The sequence below is a fragment of the Passer montanus genome, unplaced genomic scaffold (genome assembly GCF_014805655.1).
Source record: "Passer montanus isolate IOZ18808 unplaced genomic scaffold, ASM1480565v1 scaffold3, whole genome shotgun sequence".
NCBI classification, from domain to species: Eukaryota; Metazoa; Chordata; class Aves; order Passeriformes; family Passeridae; genus Passer; species Passer montanus.
This window is the reverse complement of record NW_024367707.1, coordinates 21,316,650-21,341,952: the sequence shown is the minus strand read 5'-3', so window position 1 is coordinate 21,341,952 and position 25,303 is coordinate 21,316,650. Positions and strand designations below refer to the sequence as shown.

The window sequence follows — 25,303 nt, the reverse complement described above, 5'->3', positions numbered from 1 at the left end:
GCTTAAAGTGACATGAAAACAGTGGGGTTGGAACTGATGATCTCTAGGGTCCCTTGCAACCCAGGCAATTCCCTGAGCCTCATTCTACCCAAGCCACACATTCCTGCAAACTCCTTACATCAGCATTAGAGTATGTGTGGTCATGTTACAAGCCTGATGAAGGAAGAGGTCCCAGGAAGATTAACCCAGAAAAAAAAATCATCAGCTTAAAGTGACATGAAAGCACAGACTCCAAGTAGGATTTGCACTGAGTGTGTAATGAGGCTATTCACGTGTGGAACTGAGTAACCTCCAACAACGCACCGTGCTGGAATCCTGACAAGCCCACGTGTTTCCACACAGCACGCAACTACATTAGAGGTGATTTTATATTTACACAGCTTCTTCCCCACAATTAGAGCTCAGTGATGAGTCCTGCTAAGATACTTGTAAAAATACTCTTGGAACATTGGTTTCCTGAATTTCATGTAACTGGATGCAGGGGAAAAAAAGGAGCACTTTCTAATGCATTTAAAGAGTTTGTGCATTAAAAAAGGATCAATGCAAAGCAAGTCTCCTTTATGCTTCCCCTAGATCAAGAGGCAGCTGTGTACATCTTGATTGTGTTCTCAAAGTGATCCTGTACGTTAGGACAGAACTGTATATCACCTATTAGAAATCTAGAAAGGGCTCAAACAAACTTTCTGATGGACTTTATTAATAGAGAAATTATTCCACAGCACCTAGATCTTCTTTGAAAGGATACAGTAGTCAACATTAGAATTAAAATAATTTTATTTCAATGTACATGAACAGAAATAAAATATAATTTTTTTAACTTAAAGAGATATATTGCTGGGCTGGCCCAATCACAAGTGTTGTCTACTACAAGGCAGCAAGACTGGCTAGACCCACTTCACTGCTATTTGGACCAACTGGGTTCAAAGTACCACCTCAAAAGGGTCCCTCAGCACAAAGCAAACAATTTTTCTGAAAATGAAAAGAAAACTCATCAATGGTTCACCTAGCCAGGAATTTTACATTGTGTCCAAGGAAGATCTCTCAAAAATTCTGTCCATCACTGAAGAACAGTACACAGTATGCGGCACTATATCTAAACTTAACGATCAAGGTTTCTCCCAAATACTTTTCTCTATTCTACTCTCTTGTACAAAGCATCTGCTATAAAATCCACACATTCACAACCACAGAAAGATACAAACCCGTGAACAAGGCTGTTTTCAATAGCTTCAATTGCTATGTGCTATTGCCTGCTGTATCAGCTCTGACATGCAGCATTCATAGATGGTAAAAGGGCATTTCTCTTGGCCATCTATTTCAGAATTCACAGAAGTTATGACTGTTTTTACAACTTACAGTGCAATGCAGTTAATTTATTCAATGGCATGATATGGCACCATAAGAAAAGCAATTATTTGTTAAAATGCACAATTTCTTTACTAATAATTTTGTGGTGCTTTACTGATAATGTAAGTAATAATAAATATAAAAAGACAATTGGAAAAGGAACTTATAAAGAACAATCTTTTTTAGAAGTGTATGTTAACTCCTTTAATAATGAAAAACAGGAAAAAAAACCTTTTCAGATTCAATGAAAAAAATAGGAAGTAGCTCCTCACACAGCACAGTTAAACTGTGACCTCCTTGCCACATGATGAGGATGTCTGGGTACCATGAGGATTTAAAGAGATTTTTCTTCTATTGTTTTAAGCAGCAAATGCTCTCAGATACGGTGTTCCCCAAGCCACAGATTGCTTAAAGTAGACTGTGGGGAAGCATTGCCATCTGGTCACCCTGTTTTCATTCTTCCTTGTGCATCTCCTTTTAGCCACTGAGACCGGATCCTGGGCCAGAGGGACCTTTGGTCTGACTTCATACAGCTGTTTCTAAGTTACTTCAAAACATTTCATAAACTTATACTTAAGACAAAGGGCTCAAGTTCATCATTTGCCATGTCATTTAGTTAGAAGGACTAAGATTTTCAAATTACAAATGACTTCCAAAAGAGAAAAAAAAAATCCTTAAGCTTTTTTCCTGCTGTGACTCAGTTGTATAAAATTGTATAGAAAAATGAGAATTATGTGCAGATGTAATGAAAAGCAGTAAGCTTTATAAAAAACATTCTTAGAAATGTACCACGCATAAACAAAAGATGATTTACAAATATATTTAGCGGCTCTTCTAGTCATCATCAGAATCTGAATCATATAGCTTTCCTCTGATGGTCTTCTTGTCCAGCTTTGTAAAGCTTGTTCCGTATTTCTTTTGACTTTGAAAAGGTGGCTCCATCAAGTTTCCACTACAGAAAAAGGGTAAGACAAGTTGATTAAAGCCTTATTCATACAGACAGTATCATCTCTAATGACCTGTTTCTCCAGAAAAACACATTCTAAGAGAACACAATGCCTACTTGCTACAGCCACCCTAAGCAGCACTGCGGTGTTGCTAGCATAGCACATCCTGGTCAAAATGGCCTGGAGAGCTGGAGTTAAGACAGGAGTGTGAAAGTAAACAGCACCTGTAAGTGGAGCCCTAAACTGAAAAGGCTTTTCCTGCAAACTCATCATGCTAAAGACAACAATCTGTCAGATCAAACTGTAACTAGGGAATTAGAGAGACTTTTCAAAACAGGTGAGCAACCACCTACACAAAAGAAACTAAAATGTTGTTAACAGGGACTTTGGAGTCAGAACTGGGGTTTGCCAGAAGCCACCTTGTGCTGTCTCTGCTATCTCTTCCCTGCAGGACTGCACATCTTCTACAGGACCGCGGGGGAACGCGCACCTCAGAGTGCCCCCATGATCCTGCAGGGGCTCTCTCACCACCATGTGCATCCATGGGAATTGGTTTAGGCAGCTTTAGGAACAGCAGGTTTCCACATAAAGCTGGAGCACCTGCGTCTCTTCCAGCAGGGTTGTGCAAGGAAGGGAATTCCCTGTGGCTGCTCAGAAAAGGGTGTGCCCTGCTTTTGCTCACATGACTTGTGAGGGGTTTGCATCCAAGTGGCAGTGAGTGAGTGAGCAATTACAACAGTTACAACCTTCTGGTGTTAGCTATAAATGGCTGTTTAGAAATTTGTAGTTCTTTATAAAATGTTAATACTATTTTACTGGTATTAATCCTAAATACACAGTTCACTGATTGCGATTTAATGTTACGTTAACATACCATTTGAATCCTGATTTTGGCCAAATCATCTGACCTGAACAGTTTTTCCCCTAAATAAAGTATACCCTTTTACCATCTGCTATCCCACAGGCTGAAGGAAAAGAACTATTTCTAAGCTCTGAGGAGGCCTATGCCCTTTTCAGGAACTCCAGAGAGTGGGAGGTTATTTTCAGAGCAGTGAGGAAATGTGGCTTGCATTGCAAACCCAGGGTCTGCAAAAAAGAATGAAGAACAAAATTCCCCCACTCCACGAGGAGCTAAGAACAACTACACAGTACTAGTAGAGCCAAGTAGAAGCAAAACTATGCCATAAGCCAATGTATCAATGTTTAGCAAATTCAGTGGTGCTTGATACAACTCCAGTGAAGGATTTTTCCCATGAAAGGCTGTTGCTGTCTAGAATATGCATCCAAGCTGTCTCTGCATATTTGCTTTTTACTGAACTGGGAAATACCAGTTGTTTTAAAATTGTAAGTTTCAGTCATTTCACTCAAAGTTCAACAGCTAATAAGACAAATTGAGTAATAGTTTTTTTGGCTTTAAGATACAATACTTCTTGACAAAATTTTACCTCATTAGACATTTAAATAAATTCAGGTAATGAAATTTAAAATTTAAAGTGCACTAAAGACATTCAAACCAAAAGAGCAAAATCAACCTAAAAAGAAAAATCACATTTGAACCACATTGGAAAGAAAAGCAGAATTTTGGTAAATAATTCTCCTGTAAAGTCAGGCTATTGTGGTGACAGGTATGTTCTACTGCCTTTTGTTCTGTAGTCTTTAACAAGGTACTTACAATGATTATATTGTACTGTTACACAGTTTATTTACACTTATTCTAATAATTTTCCATTTTCAGTACAGAAATTTGAAGAAAAAAGTATATTCATGTATGCAATACTGATTTAGATGCAGTTAAGGATGACTTGCTGAGTTTTCTCTGAAGTGGATGAAAAATGCTCAGACTTTACTGCATTGCAACTGTGACATGAAGCATCTATAGATGCTATAGGATTACATGAGATGCATAACACTGAAGCCATATCAGAGCATCACTGCTACTCCATACACCTCATGACAAGAACTGGGTTTATTTTTATTGCTCTACAAAAAGAACAACTCAACACTCATTACAAAGACTCAATACTTTGCCAAAGAGATTATCTTCTTTCCCTTGATGAAGCACACAGATTAAGTAACTAGATTAAACTCTTACATGTCTTTTTTAGCATACAACATATTAAAGTTACAACCTTTCACATTCTCCTGTCTGCAAGCTCATTCTCTCTGTACTTAATCTGAAATTAAAGAATCACAAAATACTTAATTACCTGTAATTAATTACATCTGCGCAGCCTAATCTCCATTCCAAGGTTTCTGTAGTGAAGTCATCAGTGTTACCGAGGTCAGTAAAGCCCACGACGTAGTCTTGTGTTTTTCCATCTTTTATTAGTGCTAGAGTGGGAATTACTTTGATGCGCAGTCTCTCGCACAAGAAAGGAGATTTTTCAGCATTTAATTTCAAGAATTTTGTCTCAATGTGCTTTTTTGCCAATACAGTCAAATGTTTGTCCATTATTTGGCACCTGTGGAAAAATTAACCCAAAATACATAAAGTGTTAGAAATAATAAGTTGACAAATATGTATTTGAGAGGAAGTTTAAAAGGACCAGTAAAGAGCTAGATCTATCATGTTAATACTTAGACATTACCTCTGTAATAGAGAATTTAGTTTCAAGAGAAACTATGTTTCAGAGGTAGCTGGATTTAATGACTAATAGTGGAGCAGCTGTATAATTATACCATCCCTTTCTCTAATTTATTCCTAATTACCTTCCATAGACCTGGAAGCCTTGCGCTCATTTCTGGAGGCCTGCACTTACTGATGACATTTCTTTCTATTCTTCCAGCTCTAGCTCACTACCTGTCAGCTGGAAAAATTTCTTTATGGAAGATTTCTTCAGAGAAGTACTCTCAACGTGTTACAGTGCTCTGGGGATTTTTGCAGTCACTACCTTCACAGCTGAGATGCAGTAACTCAGTGTAAGCAAAAAACAAGTGATTTGGACAGACTGCTTTGCACAGTAGTGCAACAGGCAAAAATACTTTGCTTCTCTGTTGCCACGGAATAGGAGTGAGCATATAACTACTGTTTCTTAGCCACGGGACAGTGATGTGAACTGTCCAAAATACTTGTCAGATCACAGAGATTTGTGGACTCGTCACCTGCAATCTCCAGCTTTCTGTATTGTCTTCCATAAGTGGTTTGTCTTAGCTGCATGAACTCTGTGATGTGACTGTCCTTAAACTCAAGAGCAGAGCTGAACAGATCAAAAAATGCTGGACTGGGCAAAGATGAAAGCAACCTGATATGGTGGTTGGTAAACCCAACACACAAGCTTCAACCTGTCTGTCAGCATGACGCACTTTACAAAGCCCTTTCTTGGAAATTCCTTCTCCTGTCTCAGCCTACAGACTTTGCAGATTCAGGAAACAAGAACCCAAACCTGTCCTAAGCTACTTCATTTGCAGTGATAGCCTTTCACCCTCTTTAGTGAAAGCTAGCCAAACACAACTGCTTTAAACACTTAGAAAATGTAGGACACGGATATCTCACCACAAAATCCAGCCTTGACTTTTTCAATTTCTCACATGGAGGCTGTTTCAGTTTATATTCTACAAGCCAGGGAGAACATAACACCTTTGGGGGGGAAAAAAAAACCCCAAAGAACCAAAACCAGGACAACTGGCTCCTCCTTCAATAAACTACTCTAGTTTGAGACTGCATTTTAACAGAACACATTGAGAGAGACCCAGTGAGGAACAGCCTACAACCCAGAACTTCTGAAATTCTTCCAAGGAAGTGGGACATCTTAGTTTGGGTTCCTATTCTGAGTCACCACATATTCTCAGAACTAGGTGTCTCACACTCTAAAAAAAGTGACAGAATCACAAAGGCACAGGCACAAAGGGAAAGCAGCTGCAACTGACCCTTTCAAAGTAAAAGGTTAAATTCTCAAGATGCCTATACAAGATTCTGTTGGTTTTTTTGTGGGTTTTTTTTTCCTGTTTGCCAGAACCACCCAGATTATCTCCATCTGGACTAACCAAGTTTTTTTTTTTCCCTGTTTGCCAGAACCACCCAGATTATCTCTATCTGGACTAACCAAAGCATCCTTTTGAAACACTGCTCTTGTATGGTTTACATTTACAGACCTAACTGCCTCAAACTAAATCAATAATGAAACACAACAGTCTCTCAAATATTGTCAAAGAAGTTATACATCTATGTTCTAATCAACGATCATCTGGACTAACCAAAGCATCCTTTTCATACACTGCTCTTGTATGTTCTACATTTACTAGACCTAACTACCTCAAACTAAATCCATAATGAAACACAGCAATCTCTCAAATATTGTCAAAGAAGTTATACATCTATGTTCTAATCAACGATGTAGCAGAATATTAATTGTTGTCCAATCATGTTCAGATTAACTGTAGTGGAAAAATACATTAAAAAAAATCAAATGTCTTGAAAAGTGACTGAGATTTATAATGAAGCAATGTGAATACTTCTAAAAGTGTCTGTTCATGAGTGGGATTTGAAAGAAAAAAAAACACACCAGTTTTTGTAGACATCTTTAAACAAAAGTTTCTTCAGCACAGCTTAGTTACTATACCTGAACGTTGTATCTCTATAGAAATGGCAAACCACATTTTTACTTTCTTTGACTTCTTGGAAAAAGTCTCTCTCACTTGGGATTTCTCTGTATTCTCCATGTCCTTTTGAAAGCCACTCCTTGAAAAACATAAAAGCAAATAATTAGTATGGAGGTTGTTAGTCTCTCTGTTGTGCAAACTCTGCAGCTTTTAGAAAATGGAAGAGGAGGCCTGCAGTGAAAACCCATTTCATACAGTAGTGGAGAAACAAATTACTTCCTTCCCTTTAGTTTTATTTTAAAAATACATAGGTAAGATCACCTTACTTATTTGGAAATACAAATCTTCTACAGAGCTACATAAAATTCTGCAATGCAGCTTCTCAGTAAGACAAAAGTAGTTCAAAGAATACAAAAAAAACTCTTGGCATTTGAAAATTTTTATGTACACTCAAAGAACTCATCTAAACTAAACCAAGTAATTAAATGAATTAAATAAATTTATTTTAATTTTTTACTCCATGGAAAAAATCAGTGAGAGAAAAGCCTACTAACTCATCTGCAATAGATGTTTACGTGTCAAATATACACTGCAGGGATCTTAATATGAACCAGGCTCACAGAAAATCATGCAGAAAACACATGTGCACCACTGTCATAACATCAGTGGTAGAGGTAACTTCAAAAACTGATTAAGTGTGCAAACAGTTTCCAAAGAGCTGATCTTCCACATTTTCAACAAACGCACTTAAAGGAAAAAACCCACCACCTCTACATTACTAAAAGATAATTGCAGTGTATTTAAACAAGTACAGACTAGTCTAAATGATTAGAAGTAGTGCAGTATGACAAAATTTGAAAAAAACCCTTGATTTTCCAATGGGGGAAAAAAAATTCAGATAAATCACTGTTCTTAATCTTGCAGTTTTGTGTTTGGAGGGTGAAAGAAAATAAAGGTTTCCAAGCACACCAAAGATATCCTGTAAGCTAAATTAGGATAGAACAAAGACTCTCCTGAACAGAGTATACATTAAAAATTCATGGAAGTATGAGCATATGAAGAAGTCATCATGATGCAAATCAAGAACTCACTTATCCCTCAACCATGATTATGCATTAATTCCCCTCTCCACAGATTTATTCTGGAAGAGTGTGACAGCACACTCCTTTTCCTGAGCAGTATCCTATTTCACATTTACATTTGAAAGTGTGTGAGAACAGTGACTAAAGACCAAATGACATGAAAAAGTTTTTGCATGAGACCTATCACATGTTCACATCCAAGGACATCTAAGTGTTATGACTTCTGAAAAAGGAAGACACGAGAATCAAATTTAAACTGAACTTCTGGAGACAAGTGACCAGTGTGCCCCTTTCTCTACTTCTGTGTTTACAGAACCAAAGCTGCTGGTGCTGCCTGTCCTCCAGCATCCCAGCCATGCCATGAAATTTCACTGCATTCCTATTTCAAAGTCTGGCATCGGCTTTTAAGGACTCCATCACAGCCAGGAATCTCCTTTCAGCCAAGCCACTTCTCCCCCACCACAATAAATTTTTTTTGTTTAGGTTAGCTCAGATGGAATAAGCTGAGAAACCTACAGCTTCCTTACTTATAATTCAGGTCTCACACCATATGTTACCAAAATTATGGTGTAAACTATTGCTCAAAAAGAGCTCTGAGGGATCATAAAGACCTCATTTGACATGAGGTGTCAGGTCCCAAGGGAGTATTTCCTTCCTGTGAGAGGAAATGAGCAGTCATACAAAGACAACATTTCTTTGGCTCAGAAGGAGTGTGACAAATGATTCCAGCCTAGGAACAAGGAGAAATCCTGTTTCACCCTTCTACAAAACACTTTAACAGGAGGGCACATATCACATGCTGTAAGTAAAAATCCAGAAGCTTCAGAAGGAAGACACTTCAGAAGGAGCCCAAAGCCTTATGGTTAGGTTGCCTACAGGACTTATGTTTCCAGATAGCAATGTTCAGCAATGTTTGACACACTCAAATCTCTGTATGAGACTCTTATCCTATCCATATTGTAACAATCACAGAGGTGCTTCTCTCCTCCTGTTAAAAAACACAAAGCATGCACACGTGGACAGACACTAACTTTCCTGGATAATTTAAAACTAATAAACACAGAAGGGAGAGAAAGAGGGGAAATGCACAAAACCAACAAAAGCACCCCAAAACACTCAGTTCACACATACAATTCCCAAAAAGTCTGTTACACTCCACACATAAAGAGTCTGTACTACAGAAATTACTTGTTTCTGCTGCTGGCTCTTTTTTAGGGCCTCAAGCCTCCTCTGTTTAAGGCGTTCCAATTCATCTTCATCCATCTGGTCCAGCTTCTGTATTTCAGCATCCAGATGTTCTTCCACAACCTTGGTTGTCTGAAGTATTTCATTCTCCAGAACCTTTTGAAGGATATCAACAGGAGTATCAGCAGCCATCTTTAGCTGGAAAGTGGTCTCTTCAGAGCTGTGGAAACAGTGATACAAGGAATTAACATTAACACAAACAATTAAAACTTTGATCTCTCTTTGCTTGCAGTTCACACCATAGAAAAACAAAGTTCTCTGCTATTTGAAGACAGGAGTAGTTAGCATACAGTTATTTTCTTTACTGCAACCCACTTTGGAGAATGCCATCTGTGTTCATCATGAAAGTAAAGACACAAATCAAGTCCTATTGTTTCAGCCCCAAAGGCAGCTATTGAAAGTGCACAGGAACCTAAAACTGCTTGTTTATATAAAGAAGAAAAATGCATCCATTCCAAAAGGACACTCATCCTGAGCCAGATGTACCTACTTTAACAAATACTCTGAAACAAGAAGATTCAGTTGGAAAGCTCCAAGCTGCTGGGAGGAGGTATAAGATGCCTCAGAACAAGTCTAAGCAACGCTCAATATGTAAGTTTGTGCCAGTAGTTTAAATGCAATTACTTTAAGCCCCTCAGGCACACTAACATATATAAATCTGAATTAACACTCCTCTCCTCAGCTACAAGAAAGACAAGGTGCTCAACAACAAATGCTCTAGGCCAATACACTGCTTTAATTAGTTCCAGAAAATTGTTATTGCAAGCAGCAACCTATGGCAGCCAGCAAGAGGATTTAAAAGCCACTACCTAATTGCTGTGTGAAGAAACACAGCCAAAATAATTTTCTGTAAAGTTCTCCCTGCCCAAACACATCAAAAGACACAGAACACTAACCAGAGTGCATGAAGAGTTGTAACAACAGAACCGACTGCTCTCCCCGATAAACTTACACTACAGCAAATTATCAGCGCAGTGACTGACAGCTCTGAAACAGCGACAGTGCACAGTCACCCTGACTCTCACCCTGCTGACCACGGATCTGAGGTGCTGAATTCGCGTTCCAGGGCACTCCTGGCTGTATTTCAAAGCAGGCGAGCTGCCAGCGCCACTGGCTCTGCGAACACCTTGCACACACACCCAGGCAAGAGAAACATTTTAAGCATGGACGGAAAAGCAGATGCGGGCAGCGGCCACCGAGTCACTGCCAGGCCGCTGTGCCCCGCTCTGCCGGCCCTTCCCGAGCGCTCACCCCACAGCCTGCTCGCCCCCGCCTCGCCTCTACTTCCACAGGGAACATGACCCTGCCGGCGGAGCTCGGAGGCCAGCAGGTCTGCCGGCGGCGGAGCGGCCCCGCTCTGCTGCTCCAGGCGATGGGGCACCCCGCCAGTCCCCACTGCAACCCCAGGTGCCCAGCGGCATCCCGGCTCCCCACTCGCGGAACCCCGCCTGCCAAGAGGCTTTTCCTGCGCAGCCCGGGCGCCGCCGGCGGGGTCGCGGTTCGGGCCCTGGGCCGGGCAGCGGCGCCGGGGTCCGGGGCGAGCGGGGCGGCACACGGCGGGGGCACTGCGCAGGCGCCGCGCGCCTCCCCCCGCGGCATCGCTACACACGGACCATCCACGCACCCGGCTCGGGAGGGCTCCCCAGGGGCGCCGCGGCGCCCGCCCTGCCCGGGCTCGGTGCTGCAGGCGGCGCCGCCCGCGGCCGCAACCGCAACCGCAACCGCACCCCGGACCCGGGGGCCTGCCCGCGGTGGCCGCCCCGCCTCCGCCAGCGCCCGCCCGCTGGGGCGCTGCGGATCCCGCTCCAGCCGTGCCTGCAAGGGGCAGGGCTTGGCCGCGAGGGGCGGGGCAGGGCACGCCCCCTGCTTCCAAAGCGGGCTCCCGCCGCGCAGGCGGCGCTGGCGGCTGCGGAGGGGTCGGGCAGCGCCCGCCGCCGCTCTTTGGGGCATTCCTGCTCGGGGTTGGGCGTGAGCCGAGGCCAGTCCCGGCGGGGGTGTGGCGGTGGGGAGCGGCGGGGCCGTGAGGTAAGTCGGGCTGCGGGAGCCCCAGAACCGGCCGTGTCGAGCCGCCGCGGGCTCGCCGGCTCTTTGCTTCTTCCACTAAGTGCGCTGGAAGAGCCGCTCATATAATTCATGGGATAATAAAGCGTGGGGTTTTTTTAGAAAAGCAAGCAGCAACAACAAAAAAAACACCAACCCCCCCCCCCCAAAAAAAAAAAAAAAAAAACAAACCAAAAACCCAAACCCCAACACACGTGTTCTGCTTTCTCCTTTCTCGGAAATCTGGCTCCCCGGTACCGAAGCGTGCTGACGGGGAAGGCGCGGTGGGAAGATAAACTCCTTATCTGCAGTGGGCTGGGAGCCCGGGTGGGAGAGACTGATAAGGGGCTACAGCTGTGTAAAGGCAAAGGGCAGTAAGAAGTCGGCATGCTGGGAGCGAGGTGATATGGAGGTGGTGATGCTGAGGCTGAAAAGTGTAGTGAACAGCGAGCCTTGCTCCGTCGACCGAAGGAGTTACTGTGGCAGCGTGATGACAACAACAGACCACGAGCAGCTCTCAAAGCCTGTTAAATAAATACATGAAATGATGTCTGTGCTGCTGTGAGCGTTGTTATTTCTGCTCCATCTTGCTGTGCTCCGGAGGAGAGTGGGACAAGAAGGTGAGGTCGCACCTGAGAGCCCCCGTGCTTGCTGCCTCGCTGCCTCCTCCTGCCCGCAGCAGCAACTGCTCCCTGGGCTCCTGGGAGGGGAGTGGGAGGGAGAGCTTTTACACTGAGAAGGTGCTTGCTGCCTCTCCTCGGGTCGGCTGCCTCCTCCTGCCCGCAGCAGCACCTGCTCCCTGGGCTCCTGGGAGGGGAGTGGGAGGGAGAGCTTTTACACTGAGAAAATCTGGCAGCGGGCAGGGAATTGCCGTGCTTTAAATGCCTCCCCCTCCTGGAGCTCCATTAGGTCACTGCCATAAACTCAGTGCTGCCTCCCCCGTGTGAGGCCCCCGTGTGAGGAAGAGGGCCCGTCACCTCGGGGGAGGTGGTGCACTGGTCACACTTCGCCTACAAGGTAGGCGGGGAGGCGCTGCGGGTGACGAGCAGAGCCCCGGAAGGGCTGCGGGGGTGTCCCGGGCATGTCCCGCACCAAAATGACTTCATGGTCACTGTACTGCTGCCCCGCTCCGTAAAAACTTCCCCCGCAGCCTCTTCACCCCCCCACTTTGGCTTAGCTATCCCATTTGCCTCCGGGTAAAACTTTGCAAACGTGTTTATTTTGACTACCAGGCAGGTTTCATGGCCAAACGGGCCACAATCCTGCCAGGACATCCTGGGGCCCCTGGAAAGGCAGGAGGGCTGGAGGGAAACTACAGACTGGGGGCGTCATTTAGACATTTCCCGGGGCTGCCTGCGGAGGGAAGCTGCAAGGTTCGGGGCGTCCCTTGTACGTTTCCCGGGGCTGCCCAAACCGAGCCGGGCAACGCCGGTTCCGTGAGGCCGCTCGGGCCCCTTCCCCCTCCGGCCGGCAGGGGGCGCTCGCCCCGCGGGGCGGGGCCGGGGGCGGGGCGGNGCGCGGGGCGGCGCGCGGTCAGCGCTGAGGGGTCGCGCGCGCCGGTGCCGCCGCCATGGGCAAGAAGCAGAAGAACCGGAGCGAGGAGAGGTGAGGGATGCAGGGAACCCCCTCCCATTCCCTCGTCTCGCCGCAGGGACCCCCGCGCCGGGCCGCCCGCGGCGGCGTGACACGGCCCACACGGCGCTGAGTCAGGCGCCGGGCCCGGCCGGGGCTCGCGGCCTCATCGCAGGCGGGGCGCGCCCGGCCCGGCTCGGCCTGGCCGTGCGTGTGTTTGGCCGTGAAGGGGCAGGCAGCTCGATTTCCAGCTGAAAAATAGCTGCTTAGTGCAATTGAAGTGATTCAAATGTGGGTTTTTGAATTATTTTTTATCTCTTACTGGGCCTTAGTGCTATAGATCGTGCTCTGACACTGATATCTTCGTGCGCTTGCCTAATAAATGCAAACGTTGGATATTTTAGTGGTTGGGCGATAAGAGAGTCTCCTCTGTCGCTATATTCATATCGTCGTAGACAATGCCCCATCTGCGAACTTTTTTGTGTGGAAGGGTTTCTTGTAAAGGCAGCTGTATTAACCATATGGAATGCTGACCGAATGACACTAGCAGGAGAGAATGTATTTTTACTTGTCACTATAAAGTAATAATACAAAGAAACAACCAATTCAAAGAGTGTTTTTGGTTTTTAATAGTGCAGGTGAAATGAAAACTGATGTCTTGAAACGTGTATGGACTAGAAACTACAACATTTTTTCCTTGAGCCATTAAGTGTTTCTCCTCTGGAAGTTCTCCCCATGACAGCTATGTCACAAAATACTATTTCATTTCTAAGAACTTATTGCTTAAGTATGTATTGATGCTTACTTAAGACTATTAATCTGTATCAGGTTAAGGTATGAACTGTTTCAGTTTCACCGGTCCTTTCTGGGCAAGGAGTGTTTTCTCAGTGAGGTATTTTCCTGGTCTGTCTGTTTTTCCTGATGCCTTTTGCCATGCCATGTGTGCTGCTTTTTAATGTCACTATCAACTTTTTTTCATGGGCTGTATTTCACAGGAATAGCTTGGGAGCAGCTCTGGTGAGGAGGTGAGTTGAGTGTGACTTGAGAAAGAAGAGTGAAGGGTTGGACATCAGTGCTCTGAAGGAGAGAAGACCTAGGGCCCGTCTTTGTACACAGTGTGGTACATGCCAAATGCATGGACAAGCCTTTGAGTACTGAAACTCTGCTTCTTGGGGCTCTTTCGGGGTAGTGGCTGCTGTGCAGGAAACACTTTGAGAGTCCTGGATACTTTGTTCCCTCTGTGTATCTTTGCACATATATCTCTGTAAATTACTGAACCCAGGCCTCTGGTGTGCTACTCACAAAGTGTTGTCTGTGTCTAAAAATGGAAGCTTACCTTAAAGGAAAGGTCAAGAATTTCTTGTTAGAATAGTTGAAATTTTGAGAGCCTAATTATTATTACATCAGATCTTCATGTTGCAAAAAAAAAAAGAAAGAATAATAGTGCAGTTACAGTAGTTGTGCTCCCTGTTGCCAAGTCCTAAGGTCAGTGGTTTCATCCTGGTGTGAGCTGATACTGAGAGCTGTCAGCATCAGGTGTCCTTCACCGGGTGTGTGAGATTGCTCATGGTTGTGGTTTCATCTTCCTCGCTCTGGGATCCACTTGAGATCGTTTTTGTGTGCTTGGTAATGTGACTGCTCTTCACTGATTCTTCCATGGAGCTCTGTGGTTGGCTGCCTCCACTGGTTAGCTCCACAGTGCATCCAAATAAGAAAAGGCACTGTGTATTAAATACTATTTCTTTCTTGTTTATTGCCCCGAAAACCAATTTTGTTCAGGTCTGTGTTTCTTTTAGCCAGCGTCTCTCAAGTTGTGGGCATCCTGAGCCGAGTCTGTAGAAGCCATCCCTGTTTATGCCATGTGCCTGTGCCCTGCTGTGTCCTGTCCCTTCCCTTCCCAAGGGCCCTGCTCCCGCACCAGGCCTGTATTCCTCTGCACTGCATTATTGTTGTGGACTTGTGATTATCTCCTTCTGTGCAGTGACTGTTTGTCACTGATTATGTATGAACCCATGCTTGCAGCGTGCCCAGGTAAACAGAAGCAGAACCAAAGAGGCATAGGCACCTGGCTAACTAGAGAAATTGCTGTCCCAGCTAAATCAAGGAGCAGTTGCAGGAGGTCAGGAGTTCAGCCAGAGTAAGCCTTGACAGGCTTTAGTCCCGAGGTCTTGCCAGTGTGGTACCGAGCTTAGTGCTTGCTCCTAGCAGTGACAGTGCTGTCACAGGGCTGCACAGTTGTATGGCAGGGAGAGGGATGATGTGGAAGAAGAATACAAGCAGGCATGTGTTTGAGAAAGGAGGAACAGGATGGGTACAGTGGCTGTATTTTGTAGCAGGGGCTTTAAGGGATGGAAGTGAGGATGACCTGGAAGGCTAGTCATGTTTTGGAACAGGTGTTACCTGTAGAGGTAACTTTCATTTTCTGATGGTCTTGGTTCTAGGTGACATCCTTGTGAATGTCATGTTCCCTGAGAGAGAGGATGCACTGCATGTTTGCATCTGTGGCTTGAATTTGGAGTTCCAAAATCCCCCATCAGTCTCCCCTCCATTTCCAGTAAAGTGAGAGAGGAATGGCACTGTGTAATCAAAGGCTTCCAGTTGGATTTGCTTGCTGCATCTTCAGTTCTGTGCCATATAGTGCTGTACTATTTATTCCCTCCTTTTCCCTTCTTTTTTTCCCCAACAGTTATGTTACAGGTACAATCCCTTATATCCTTTTTGGCTGTAGCTCCCAAAGCATGTGCCAGCTCACGGGCACAACTTGTAGTGCAGAGGAAGCATGTGGGAAGGTGCAGGTGGTTATGTTTATGCTGTGTATATTTGTTTGAGAATTGGTGTGGTGACATGAAGGAGGTTTTCTGCTTGACACACTGAGACAAATTATGTAAGGTACAAGTAATCTTTACTCTGCTTTTCTCTCCTCAGCCCCATAGCTTTGACTTCTGTAGTGGAGTTTCCTCCTCCCGACTGATGTGTGTGGGGAAATGAGGATGAATTTTGTCCCTGTGTACATATACCATGTTTGTATCATAAGACCCTGAGTGAGGTGTTAGCTGTGATGAGCAGGAAAAGAATGAAAATGCAAGACTGTAGCCTGTTATGAAAACACTACAAATCTATACCAGCACCTCTGTTATGCTCTTCTGGAACTCTGTTAGTGACTCCTGCTGCTGTGCATCTGCCAGTGAAGAACATATTTATCTAGAATGGTCCAATACATGGTGACTTTGTAGTGTGTTAGGTACTTCAAAAAGGAGGAGAGTGTTTTGGGTAAAAATAGCTCCTAAGCCTGAATAGGGAAGTTGCTTTAATTGTTTCTTCTTCAAAATGTTTGTGTTTGTGGTGATCACTCATTTTCAAATGAAATTTCCTGGCAAATATTTTAATAAAAATATGAGAGATCTGAGTTTTCAAGCTTTTCTAATTGAAGAGCAAGTTCTTTGATGTATAGTCTAGCTCCTTTTGGGAGGAGTGTTATGCTTTGGTTCTTTGATATGCTTGTAATGGCAGAAGGTATGTCAAGGTTCTATCCTACTATCTTTGGAATTTAGTTAGGAATTTTTTTAATGTTTGTGAAGAAAGGCTGTTGTAAACTACAGAACTCTGCTTTGAATCTGAGCCTCAAATTGCTGCTGTAGACTTGCTAGTGAGTGTGCTATGTACTCTGTTACAGCTTATTGCTTGCCTAGAATATGGATCTTTCCCTTTGAAGGTGTTAGCTTTTCATGTGTTTGTCCTCTTCTTCCAGCTTTGTCACCTTCTTTTTCTCTTAATAGGTTTTCTTAGCTTCCAGTAGGTAGTATTTAGCTGTGTTTATTCTTCTGCCCTTTAATAATGTGACCTGTTGCCTAGGCATTCCACTCTGATCATTCATGCTTATTGCTTTGGAAATTACAGGTGCTGGCTGTGATTCTGCAGCCAAGAGTGAACACAGCTGCTAAAATAAGACTTACTGACATCTTACTGATGCTGTGTATTGCTTTTTATCTGGTATTGTCTACTAGTCAGTCTCTTTCATTCCTTCTCTATTAGTGTGTGAAGTGAAATCTTCTCAGTGTTGTGTAGGAAAGTTCTGTGAAGGTTAGAACAGAGTTTGGAAACATTCTGTACACCAGAGTGTCATTGTAAGTTATCTGCTTCCCAAAAATATTTCCACAAGGAAAGGTTTCTGCAGCTCCATCAAGGACAATAGCTGATAAACCCTTGAAATCCCTGTTTTTCCAAGCTCATCTGGAAGATGGAAGATTTTGTACTGAAAGATGGAGTAAAATAACGCAAAATAAATTCACCATTACAGAAATTTGTTGTGCTGTTCTATGCGTATGTATATTTCTGTTCCCCCAAACTTACAGTTTTTCATATGTACAAGAAAGCTATATACACTTGTTGGATTTTATTTTACAGCAAAGCATCATTGTAAAAAGTCTATAAAGATCATGTAATATTTACAGTAAGGGCAGCATAAACAAAAAAAACCACTGCACTACACTAGGGAGATTTTAAGAAGAAACTTTTTTGTGGAAATCTTTATTCTTTTCGTTATCTTCATGGTGGCATCTAAATCTCATGTGTGACTACTGTTCATGAAAAGTATGACAACAGTATAATGCAAGCCTTTGGAATTGCAGAACCTGTTGTTTCAGTTCTCTGAAGACTTCTGAAAGCCTGAAATATGCTTCTTTAAATGCATGCTGTAAGAAGTATTGGCTTTAATTACAGTTCATGTAGGTGGGCGTCATTTGCTCTTCAGGATTATGGCCAATGTAAAGTGTAGTTCTGAAGTTGTGTTAAATGGTGCTTTTGTGATGTATTTTGATTTTATACAAGATATGTAGGATATGGAAGTGAAACACTGAACTTGATAGTAGTTTCTGTTGTCTTTGCACTTTTCTTAAACAAAAGAAAGCCCCAAAAAACTTGTTTAGGGAAGACTGAATACTAGTTTTTTACTTAATGTTTCATATTCCATGCTTTTAGTCATCTTAGACTCTTGAGATGAAAACACATAAATGGAACCATGAAGAGAAGCTTTTTATCTTGGAGTCTTGCTATATCTTTGTTTAAATGGGAATTTTAGGTTGTAGGGTTATGGTTTATGGTTTTTTTTTTTTCCTTTGGTGATTTTTTTTCTTCCTTTTTTGGTTGATTGCTCATTTGGTTTGGTGTTTTTTCTTTTTTTAAATCTAGGTTATACAAAGGAGACTTATTATTTTTCTAGAATCTGTTTGGGTTAAAGGTGTAATTCTCTCAGAAGGTTGTGCTTAGCTGATAGTTATGCCACTCTTTTTCCCCAGCCAAACTTGAAAGAGAAGGCATGACTCTTGAATATTAATAATGGAATCATTGTCTTGGGAGCTTGAATGAAAAGCAATTGCCCTTTTAGTCAGATTTTACTTCCTTGCTCTCTCATGTAATCAGGCAGCTTCACCAGCTTCCTTCATCTATGAAAAACCACCAAGGTGTAGTTCCGAGTAAAACTCATTTCAGCTGAGCTGCTGGACATTTGGAGCCCTGTGCTGTTCCTCTTGCTGTCCCCAGCTGCACCTGCTTCCATTGCAGTGCTCAGTGCTCATGGGCCCGCAGTGCAAACCAGGTGTGTGTTTTCATCTGCTGCCCAAAAAGGGTTTTCTGCATGGACTTGTGGCCACAGGCTTGCCTGAGCTGATAAGAGGGGAAAATGTGGCTGGGAAGGGGCAAGGAAGTCAATTCTTCCCTCCCCTACAGTTTGAGGAAAAGGCAAGAGGAAGGTGCCCTATTTCTGGGGCTGAGATTTTATTTTTATTCTTTACGCAGCAGTGGTGGGTTGCATAGCTGGCACTCACGTGGGCACCCCTTCATTTTCTGGGCTGAGAATGGAGCACAGTTCTTTCTTTCCTGAATTTCAAACTGTCTCAGTCATGTGTAAGTTAAATGTTTTCAGTGGAGGAAAAAACAAAACCAAAAAAAGAAGCTTGTGGTGTTGATGTACTTTGATAGGCCAAAATGAGAAAAAGGCTAGGGCTTTGTTTTCATGTTTTGAATAGCCTTGCTGAGCCAGCAAATGCCTGCATTTCTCATTTCATAACCCACTTAAAGATCAAGTTGGTGATGTGGGGTTTTGAACAATTAAAGGATTACTTCCAAAATGGCTCATGTTTTGGCACTGTTTAAGCCAGTTGCTCTAGAAGAACTTGAACTAGCATTCTGTCTTTCAAACAATCTTAATACTACAGGTGAAAACAACTACAAGTATGTCATTCAGCATTGGTAACTTGCTGGTTTTGGATAATCTTTTATTTAGAAATGCATTTTATTACTGGGTTTACAACTCGCATATGTGGAGGATGGATAAGGTGCTCTAGGGAAACAATGATAAAGATCTGTCTAGAGGTATTCGTTTTACTTGGTCTAAAACTACTGCAAAACCAAACACAGGGAAAGAGGTGGTTCAGCTTCTCTTCAGTCTTTTTGAAGGTCAAGGACTTTTTTTTCTTAAGCAAAGAAAATTACTTAATGACCGTGACGTTCTTTTGAAGGTGGTTAGAAGAGCTGGTGTAATGTAACTGATGAAATATCTCCAAGGTTGCCTCAGCAAAAATGAGTCGTCTGATTATGCAGGAATGTGGGCAGTGAGCTCAACAGTGATGCAACTTTCCTGCTGTGTCAACTTGCTGACTCTTCTGCCCCTTGCACATGAAAGTTTAGTTTCTTTGTTTCAGTCTGTTTTTAATTGTACAGTGGTTTCTTGTGTTTCAGCTTCACCTTAAAAAAGACGGCTGAAAACCAATCCCAAGATTTTTAGCATGATTTGAGTTAGCCTGTTCACTGTAAGATGAAGGCAAACATAAGTAATCATATTTGTGTTGCTCAGTGCAGTGGATCAAAAAGTGCTTGTAATATTTTAGTCTGTGTGTACACTTTAGTTTTGGTTTCAGCAGGACAATGTTATCCTGTCAACTTTGATTGCAGAACTGGAAGTTGTATTTCCAGTAGTTTAGGACTTGTCTCATTTTAAGGTGAATTCTTCAATTTATTTTCTGCAGTTTCATTTACCTAATTTCAACAGAGTCCAATTGATATGAATGAAGGCAACTCAACTCCTTTGTATAATCTGTTGCTCCACTTTTTCCATCCTTGAATGGATTAGTAGCTTTTCTTTGCCCTTTATCTCTCTGCTGCCTAGTCAGGATGCCATCTCTGTCACGTGCAGCTGCATGGTGCCTGTTTGTAGGGAAGTTTTTCCTCTGTTTGGGGATATGCATTGTAGGTACTGTAATAAGTGTACTGCAAGTCCTAATTGTGTGTGGCTTTTAGAAAGCATAGGAGGAAAACATGCGTGTTTGCTGGTGGTCTTGCTATTGTAATGAGCTTGTGTGTTATTAGAGTCTGTGAAGTGCTCTTGGTCAGGCTTTCCTTCACTAGAACCAGCAGGGAAAGCTGGAGGAGCTTGTTTGGCAAGGAAAGGCAATTACTCCTTTTAGCTGCAAAAGTTCACTGAGCAAAGAAAAATGATAAAAGCTTATTGACTCTTATTTCAATAGCTGTAGTACTGTCTTCCTGCATTTGGCTTTGTTTTCCTGGGCAATGCTGAGGAAGTCTTTCAAATTTCCATGCCTACATTTGTTTGTTAGAGAGATTCTATTGTGGACAATATCTGTCCTTAGTATGGCAGGTTCACACTATGAAATCCCTTAATGATGAATATATTAACTATGTCAGTACTTGAAGTAAGTTTTTAACCTTCCATGGAAGAGAGAAGTGATAAATAGTTGAAGTGTACTTGTAATTGTTCTGATGTACTTTATTAGGGAGCATTGATACTTTTTCTTATTTGAGAATTGTGGGTTTAAATCTTCATTTGGAGCATGACAGCTTCTGTTCTGGTGAGTGGTGCACTGACCATCACCTGTAATATTGTTGACTGAAAGAAACGGTGGAACTTCAGAACTGAAAAATAAATCTTGCTAGTTGTGAAAGTATTAGAAACTGTCAGCTTCACTGTGTGAGGGGGTTTTTAACCAAAATGGGAAGGCATGCCTGTAAAAGGCTAGAGTAAACCCTAGAATGCAAAAACTAGGATTAACGTTAATTTCAGTATCTGTAAATCAGAGTTTGAGTTAAGGTCAACTCTGGTATCCAGATGGCTTCCCCAGGGAATTTCTAGGTTCTGGTTGTTGCAGGCTATTGCATCAGAAAAAGAACTTCATCCAAAACTGTGCTTGTTTCTCAAGTTTGGAAAAAAACCACATCCCCTCAAATAAAATAAACCAAACACCTTAAGGTGTTTTTAGTATTTTTTGGCAGATGTGATGTATTAGCTGAGGGGTTGGTTGGTTTGTTTTTAAAGTGTTCCTAGTGTTTAATACTGTTTCCTTGCTGTAACAGCAAGAGAAACAGCAGAGGTTTTTGGGTTTTTTTCTACAGATTGTGCATCTATCAGTCACAAGATTTTTTTTTTCCCTTTTCTGACTCAATAGCTTGCAACTGTGTGGGATCTTATAAATAGCAGAGCTACTGGATGTCTTTGGACATCTGACTGAGCAGCGGTAGGTGACAGCTCTTTTATTTCCTAGCTCTTTTAATCTTTCCACTGAAAGAAATTTAATACTTTCTCTTATAGGCAGGATTTGGAATTGTAGCTTTATTTGTTGTTGAACGTTTTTGTTTAACATGAGCAACTCAGGCTGTGTTTTGGGTATCAGTTTCTGTTACTGGTCTGATCTGATGCTTTGTTTGTGTAAGTGAGGTTACTGAACTTCTTTTGTTGCCTATGTCCATCTTAAAAATCTCCAAGACTTGGGATGGTCTGGGGATATTTGATCCTGGCTCTGTACAGAATGTTGTTTTAGCACAGCTTTTAACTTGTGAGCCAGTGAATATTCAGGAATCTATCCTTACGTGGCTTCTCCCATGTAATACAGGTGTTCATTAGTCTGTGCAGACAACTCGTACTGAAACCCTTTTGGGAAACAGTAGAGTTCTTAATGTAACTTCTAGGGCATTAAGGTAAATGTTTTTTCAGTATAAAGTATGTAAATGTTTCTATGTGCTATTTTAAAGATTTACATTACTGTACTGTTGCTTAAATGGCAAAAGGCAGTGAAATTGTGTAGGGAAAATGACTAGCACTTTTTTTGATTAATGATTTTAATTAATTCTAAAGAAAAAATATTTTGCTTGATATATGAAATATAGTGATCTCTGTGTACATGTTATTGATTACTGCACTCTCCTTTAATTAACGTGACTTGTCTTTTCCCACTGCAGAGTTTTTCCCTATCTTAGGCAAAGACCTCTGTGGACAAATGTCTGCAGCCATTTTTTTGAAACCTGCCTGTTTAGGTTTGAGTGAAGTACACACACCTAATTCCTGCTGTAACTTAATGCATTGAGACACTATTTTAGCAGTATCAAAACTTCTTATATCTGGTAGCAAAAATAGAAGCTGAAATCAAAGTGTGTGAATAACAGAGGTGGCTTAGGCTTCACCTGTGAAACAAAGACAAAGGAAAATCAGGGAAGTAACTCCATCTCTGAAGTGCAGTAGTACTTTGTTTTCCAGATCTCCTTGAGCCTCTTGTTTTGGGGGAAGTGTGAGGGTTTTTTCAAGTGCCAAAGCATTATGGCTTGACTGGTCTGAGGTAGTGAGGCTGAGAAATCTGTTTATAAAGTCTTCATGCAAAAGCAGTTTGAGGTCAAAATTGAAAACCTCATGAGTATTCCAGTCCTTTCAGGTTCCTGTATCAAACCCTCTTAGGGTTGGACCCTGGTAAAGGGTGAATGGAGACCTTTTGGAGATCTTGGAGAAGGAGGCTCCTGAAAGAATGTTTGGGTTTCTGAAATGTGTGTTGGGGGACTGGTTAAAAACCTTTACAAGAAAAAGTTCCATGGTGTATGTAACAATGCCCTTAGGAAATGTGATACGTGTTCTGTGTCTGAGTGCAGTGGGTTCCTTATAAAAAGGAATAAGAATCTCCCAGGAGTGAAGGGGGGCACGTTCTTAATTTTCTTTTCAGCTTTCTTATGAAATCCTAGTGGAATATTATTAGAGTTTTAAAAGCTAAGGAAATTCAAGATCAGTATGGGAATAAACTTATAGTAATGGAAACCAATGTTTGAATTCCTTGGGTTTCCAATGATATTCTTACTTGTTAGTTCTTATGAATTATAACTGTATGTATAATTGCATGCAGCCTTAATTTTACTTCTTACTTCACTGAGGCTCAAATACTTGAGGCTTGCTCTGTCACTTCTTAGCAAATGAAAGTGTACAGGATTTTTTGTTGGTTTGTTTGTTTGCTTGGTTTTTTTTTTTGTCAGAAACCATTGACCATTTTTTCAGAAACTGAACAGTGAAAGACAAGTTTAGAAAGGCTTTTGTATTGATGCTGCTATTGTGACAGCTGGGCAATCTTTATTATTATTATTATTCCTCCTAAACTGTTCTTGCTGGTGGATGTTAAATCTTCATGTCTGTCAAATAGATTTTTCAGTGTTTGAGGTTTTTTTTCCCCTAAAGTTCTTCTTCAAAGTTCGGCTGAAGTGAGTTGATTTAACAGCAAATAAAACCTTACCCTCTTAAAGCCTATACCCTGGAAACATGAGATACCACTGACATCTTTGCTTGTAGCAAAAAACCCATCTGCTTTATGGTTGGACATAACTTTCTGCTGAACTGCATTGTGCAAAGTCAGCCTTGGTAATATCCATGTAAACTATGAGCTGTTTAAAGGCCTGGTGCTTTGGTATCTGAACAACCACATGGCTTAGATCCTGTAGTAAGGGGAGCAGTACAGCCTTGGAAGAAGTAGTAGTAGAGCTTTGTGTGTTTTGGTGTTTTCAATCTACTTCAAGCTTGGATATGACTCAGTCTCCTCCGTTAACTCCTAGAGGAAAAGAAGGTAAGCAAGTGTGCTTAATAAACTTGATATTCAACAATTAATGCAAAAACATGTTCGAAGGCCTATGTGTAGGCCTGAATATGATGTAGTTAGCCTGACATCAGGGCTTTAATTCTAGATATGGAAGTGAGTGGCATTTTTATTTCAGCTGTTACCCCTGATATACAGCCAGTTAAACTGCTTATAAAAACGGCACTTTAATTGCTGAAACATCAAATCATCTTAGAGTGAGAATGGCCAAAAGGTGTATTTTCTCTTGAGGGAGGTGAGGTTTACTTTAGAGATCTTGCATTGACTATTTGAGAGATACATTTCTTTTGGCAAATGTATTACAAATCAGCACATGAGGAAGTGTTACTAGGTGTATTTTAGATGCATTTTTTCTTATCTTGAGTAAAAGTACCTCTGGCAGTACAGGTGCTGTACTGTGAGGTACTTTGTTGTGCTGCTTTTTATTTGGTTTGTCCAGTCTACCCAGCAGAGAAGATCCTAAAAATATAAATAATGAATCTTGGCCTTTAAAGAAATTACATACTTTGTTGCTTAATTGTGCTGTTGTCATATATAGACAGTTTTTGGTGACTTGCATATTCCCAATATATTGGATAAAATGTTTGTTAATGTCAGCATTCACTGGCAGAAGAACCCAGCCCTTTCCTTTTTGCAAAGAGAATTGCAACTTAGACTTACTGCATTTTAGAATCTGTAGCTGAATAATTAAATACTTTGTTTTCTTTATTAAGATTCAACTTCTGGATTTCTAAATTGGCACAACTGATGCTCTGGTAGTTTAGAATTTGCTGATATCTTGAAAGTCCTGAATCTGGAAGAAATTTATTTCCTTTATTTTCTGGATATAGTTTTGGGTATTTGGTGAGTCAGCCTTTGGCTGATTTGTCTTGAGTGGGTGCTAATAAATGAGACAGTGAAATTGTAACTTTCACTTTTTTGCTGAATAAAAATACAGCAGTTTTGTTTGTTTGCTAAAGGGTGTTTGAAGAAGCAGATAAATATCTCTTAGTAGGATCCCCTGGTTGTGAATTTGTGCTTCATTTTTACACTTTGATTGTGGTGGCTGCTTTTTTATCAATGACACCTGTGAATTCAAGGGCCTAACAACTTATCTTTTATCAAACAGTCTAGTTACATTCTTCCAAGAAGCTACATCAAATTGCACAACTAAACTTTTAAATCTGGGGTTGCAAGAACTGAATGTGTTTTATTGTTCCATCTCCCTTCAAGCAGACCAAACATGTGAAGGTTTTTTTCTTCCCTTCCTACTGAGTGGAGTAAGGTAACAGGGCATAATCGTTTGTTAAACATGGAGCATTTTTTCCTGCATTGAAGATGTTTTGGGACTGATTTTGCATTTCGAAACTTTTTTTTTTATTCAAATGGCTTCTACTTATGTGAACTTAATGTTTGAACTAGTACTTTCCTTCTTCATTTTAGTGCAAAAGATGATATTGATATTGATGCCCTTGCTGCTGAGATAGAAGGTGCAGGAGCTGCGAAGGATCAAGAGCCTCAAAAATCCAAAGGCAAAAAGAAAAAAGAGAAGAAGAAACAAGATTTTGAGTAAGCTAGGGGTTTTTTCCACCTGCCTGATCATATTCCATTGTCCAAAAACTCAGTTATTTAAGTGCCCTAA

General features: G+C 41.8%; 3 protein-coding genes across 3 annotated transcripts in view; 1 reads left to right on the top strand and 2 right to left on the bottom strand.

The window, feature by feature from the left end:
- Positions 1-756: 756 nt before the first annotated feature.
- Positions 757-10,839, bottom strand: TXNDC9 (thioredoxin domain containing 9). The gene is made up of 5 exons (XM_039714161.1): positions 10,412-10,839; positions 9,104-9,320; positions 6,854-6,972; positions 4,502-4,756; positions 757-2,299 (listed from the first exon to the last, which is right to left on the bottom strand). Exons 2-5 carry the CDS (start codon positions 9,290-9,292, stop codon positions 2,182-2,184), a joined length of 681 nt encoding a protein of 226 aa, XP_039570095.1. The 5' UTR covers positions 9,293-9,320; positions 10,412-10,839; the 3' UTR covers positions 757-2,181.
- LOC120504691 (mucin-1-like) lies at positions 10,762-11,819 on the bottom strand. Its single transcript, XM_039714432.1, has 2 exons — positions 11,447-11,819; positions 10,762-11,185 (listed from the first exon to the last, which is right to left on the bottom strand). Exons 1-2 carry the CDS (start codon positions 11,587-11,589, stop codon positions 10,762-10,764), a joined length of 567 nt encoding a protein of 188 aa, XP_039570366.1. The 5' UTR covers positions 11,590-11,819.
- Positions 11,820-12,673: 854 nt separating this feature from the next.
- EIF5B (eukaryotic translation initiation factor 5B) overlaps positions 12,674-25,303 on the top strand; it is a 35,603-nt gene continuing 22,973 nt past the window's right edge. Inside the window, exons 1-2 of the mRNA XM_039714160.1 lie at positions 12,674-12,805; positions 25,105-25,230. Of these exons, the coding sequence (XP_039570094.1) occupies positions 12,771-12,805; positions 25,105-25,230 (161 nt within the window). The 5' untranslated portion in view covers positions 12,674-12,770. The remainder of the gene's footprint in view (positions 12,806-25,104; positions 25,231-25,303) is intronic.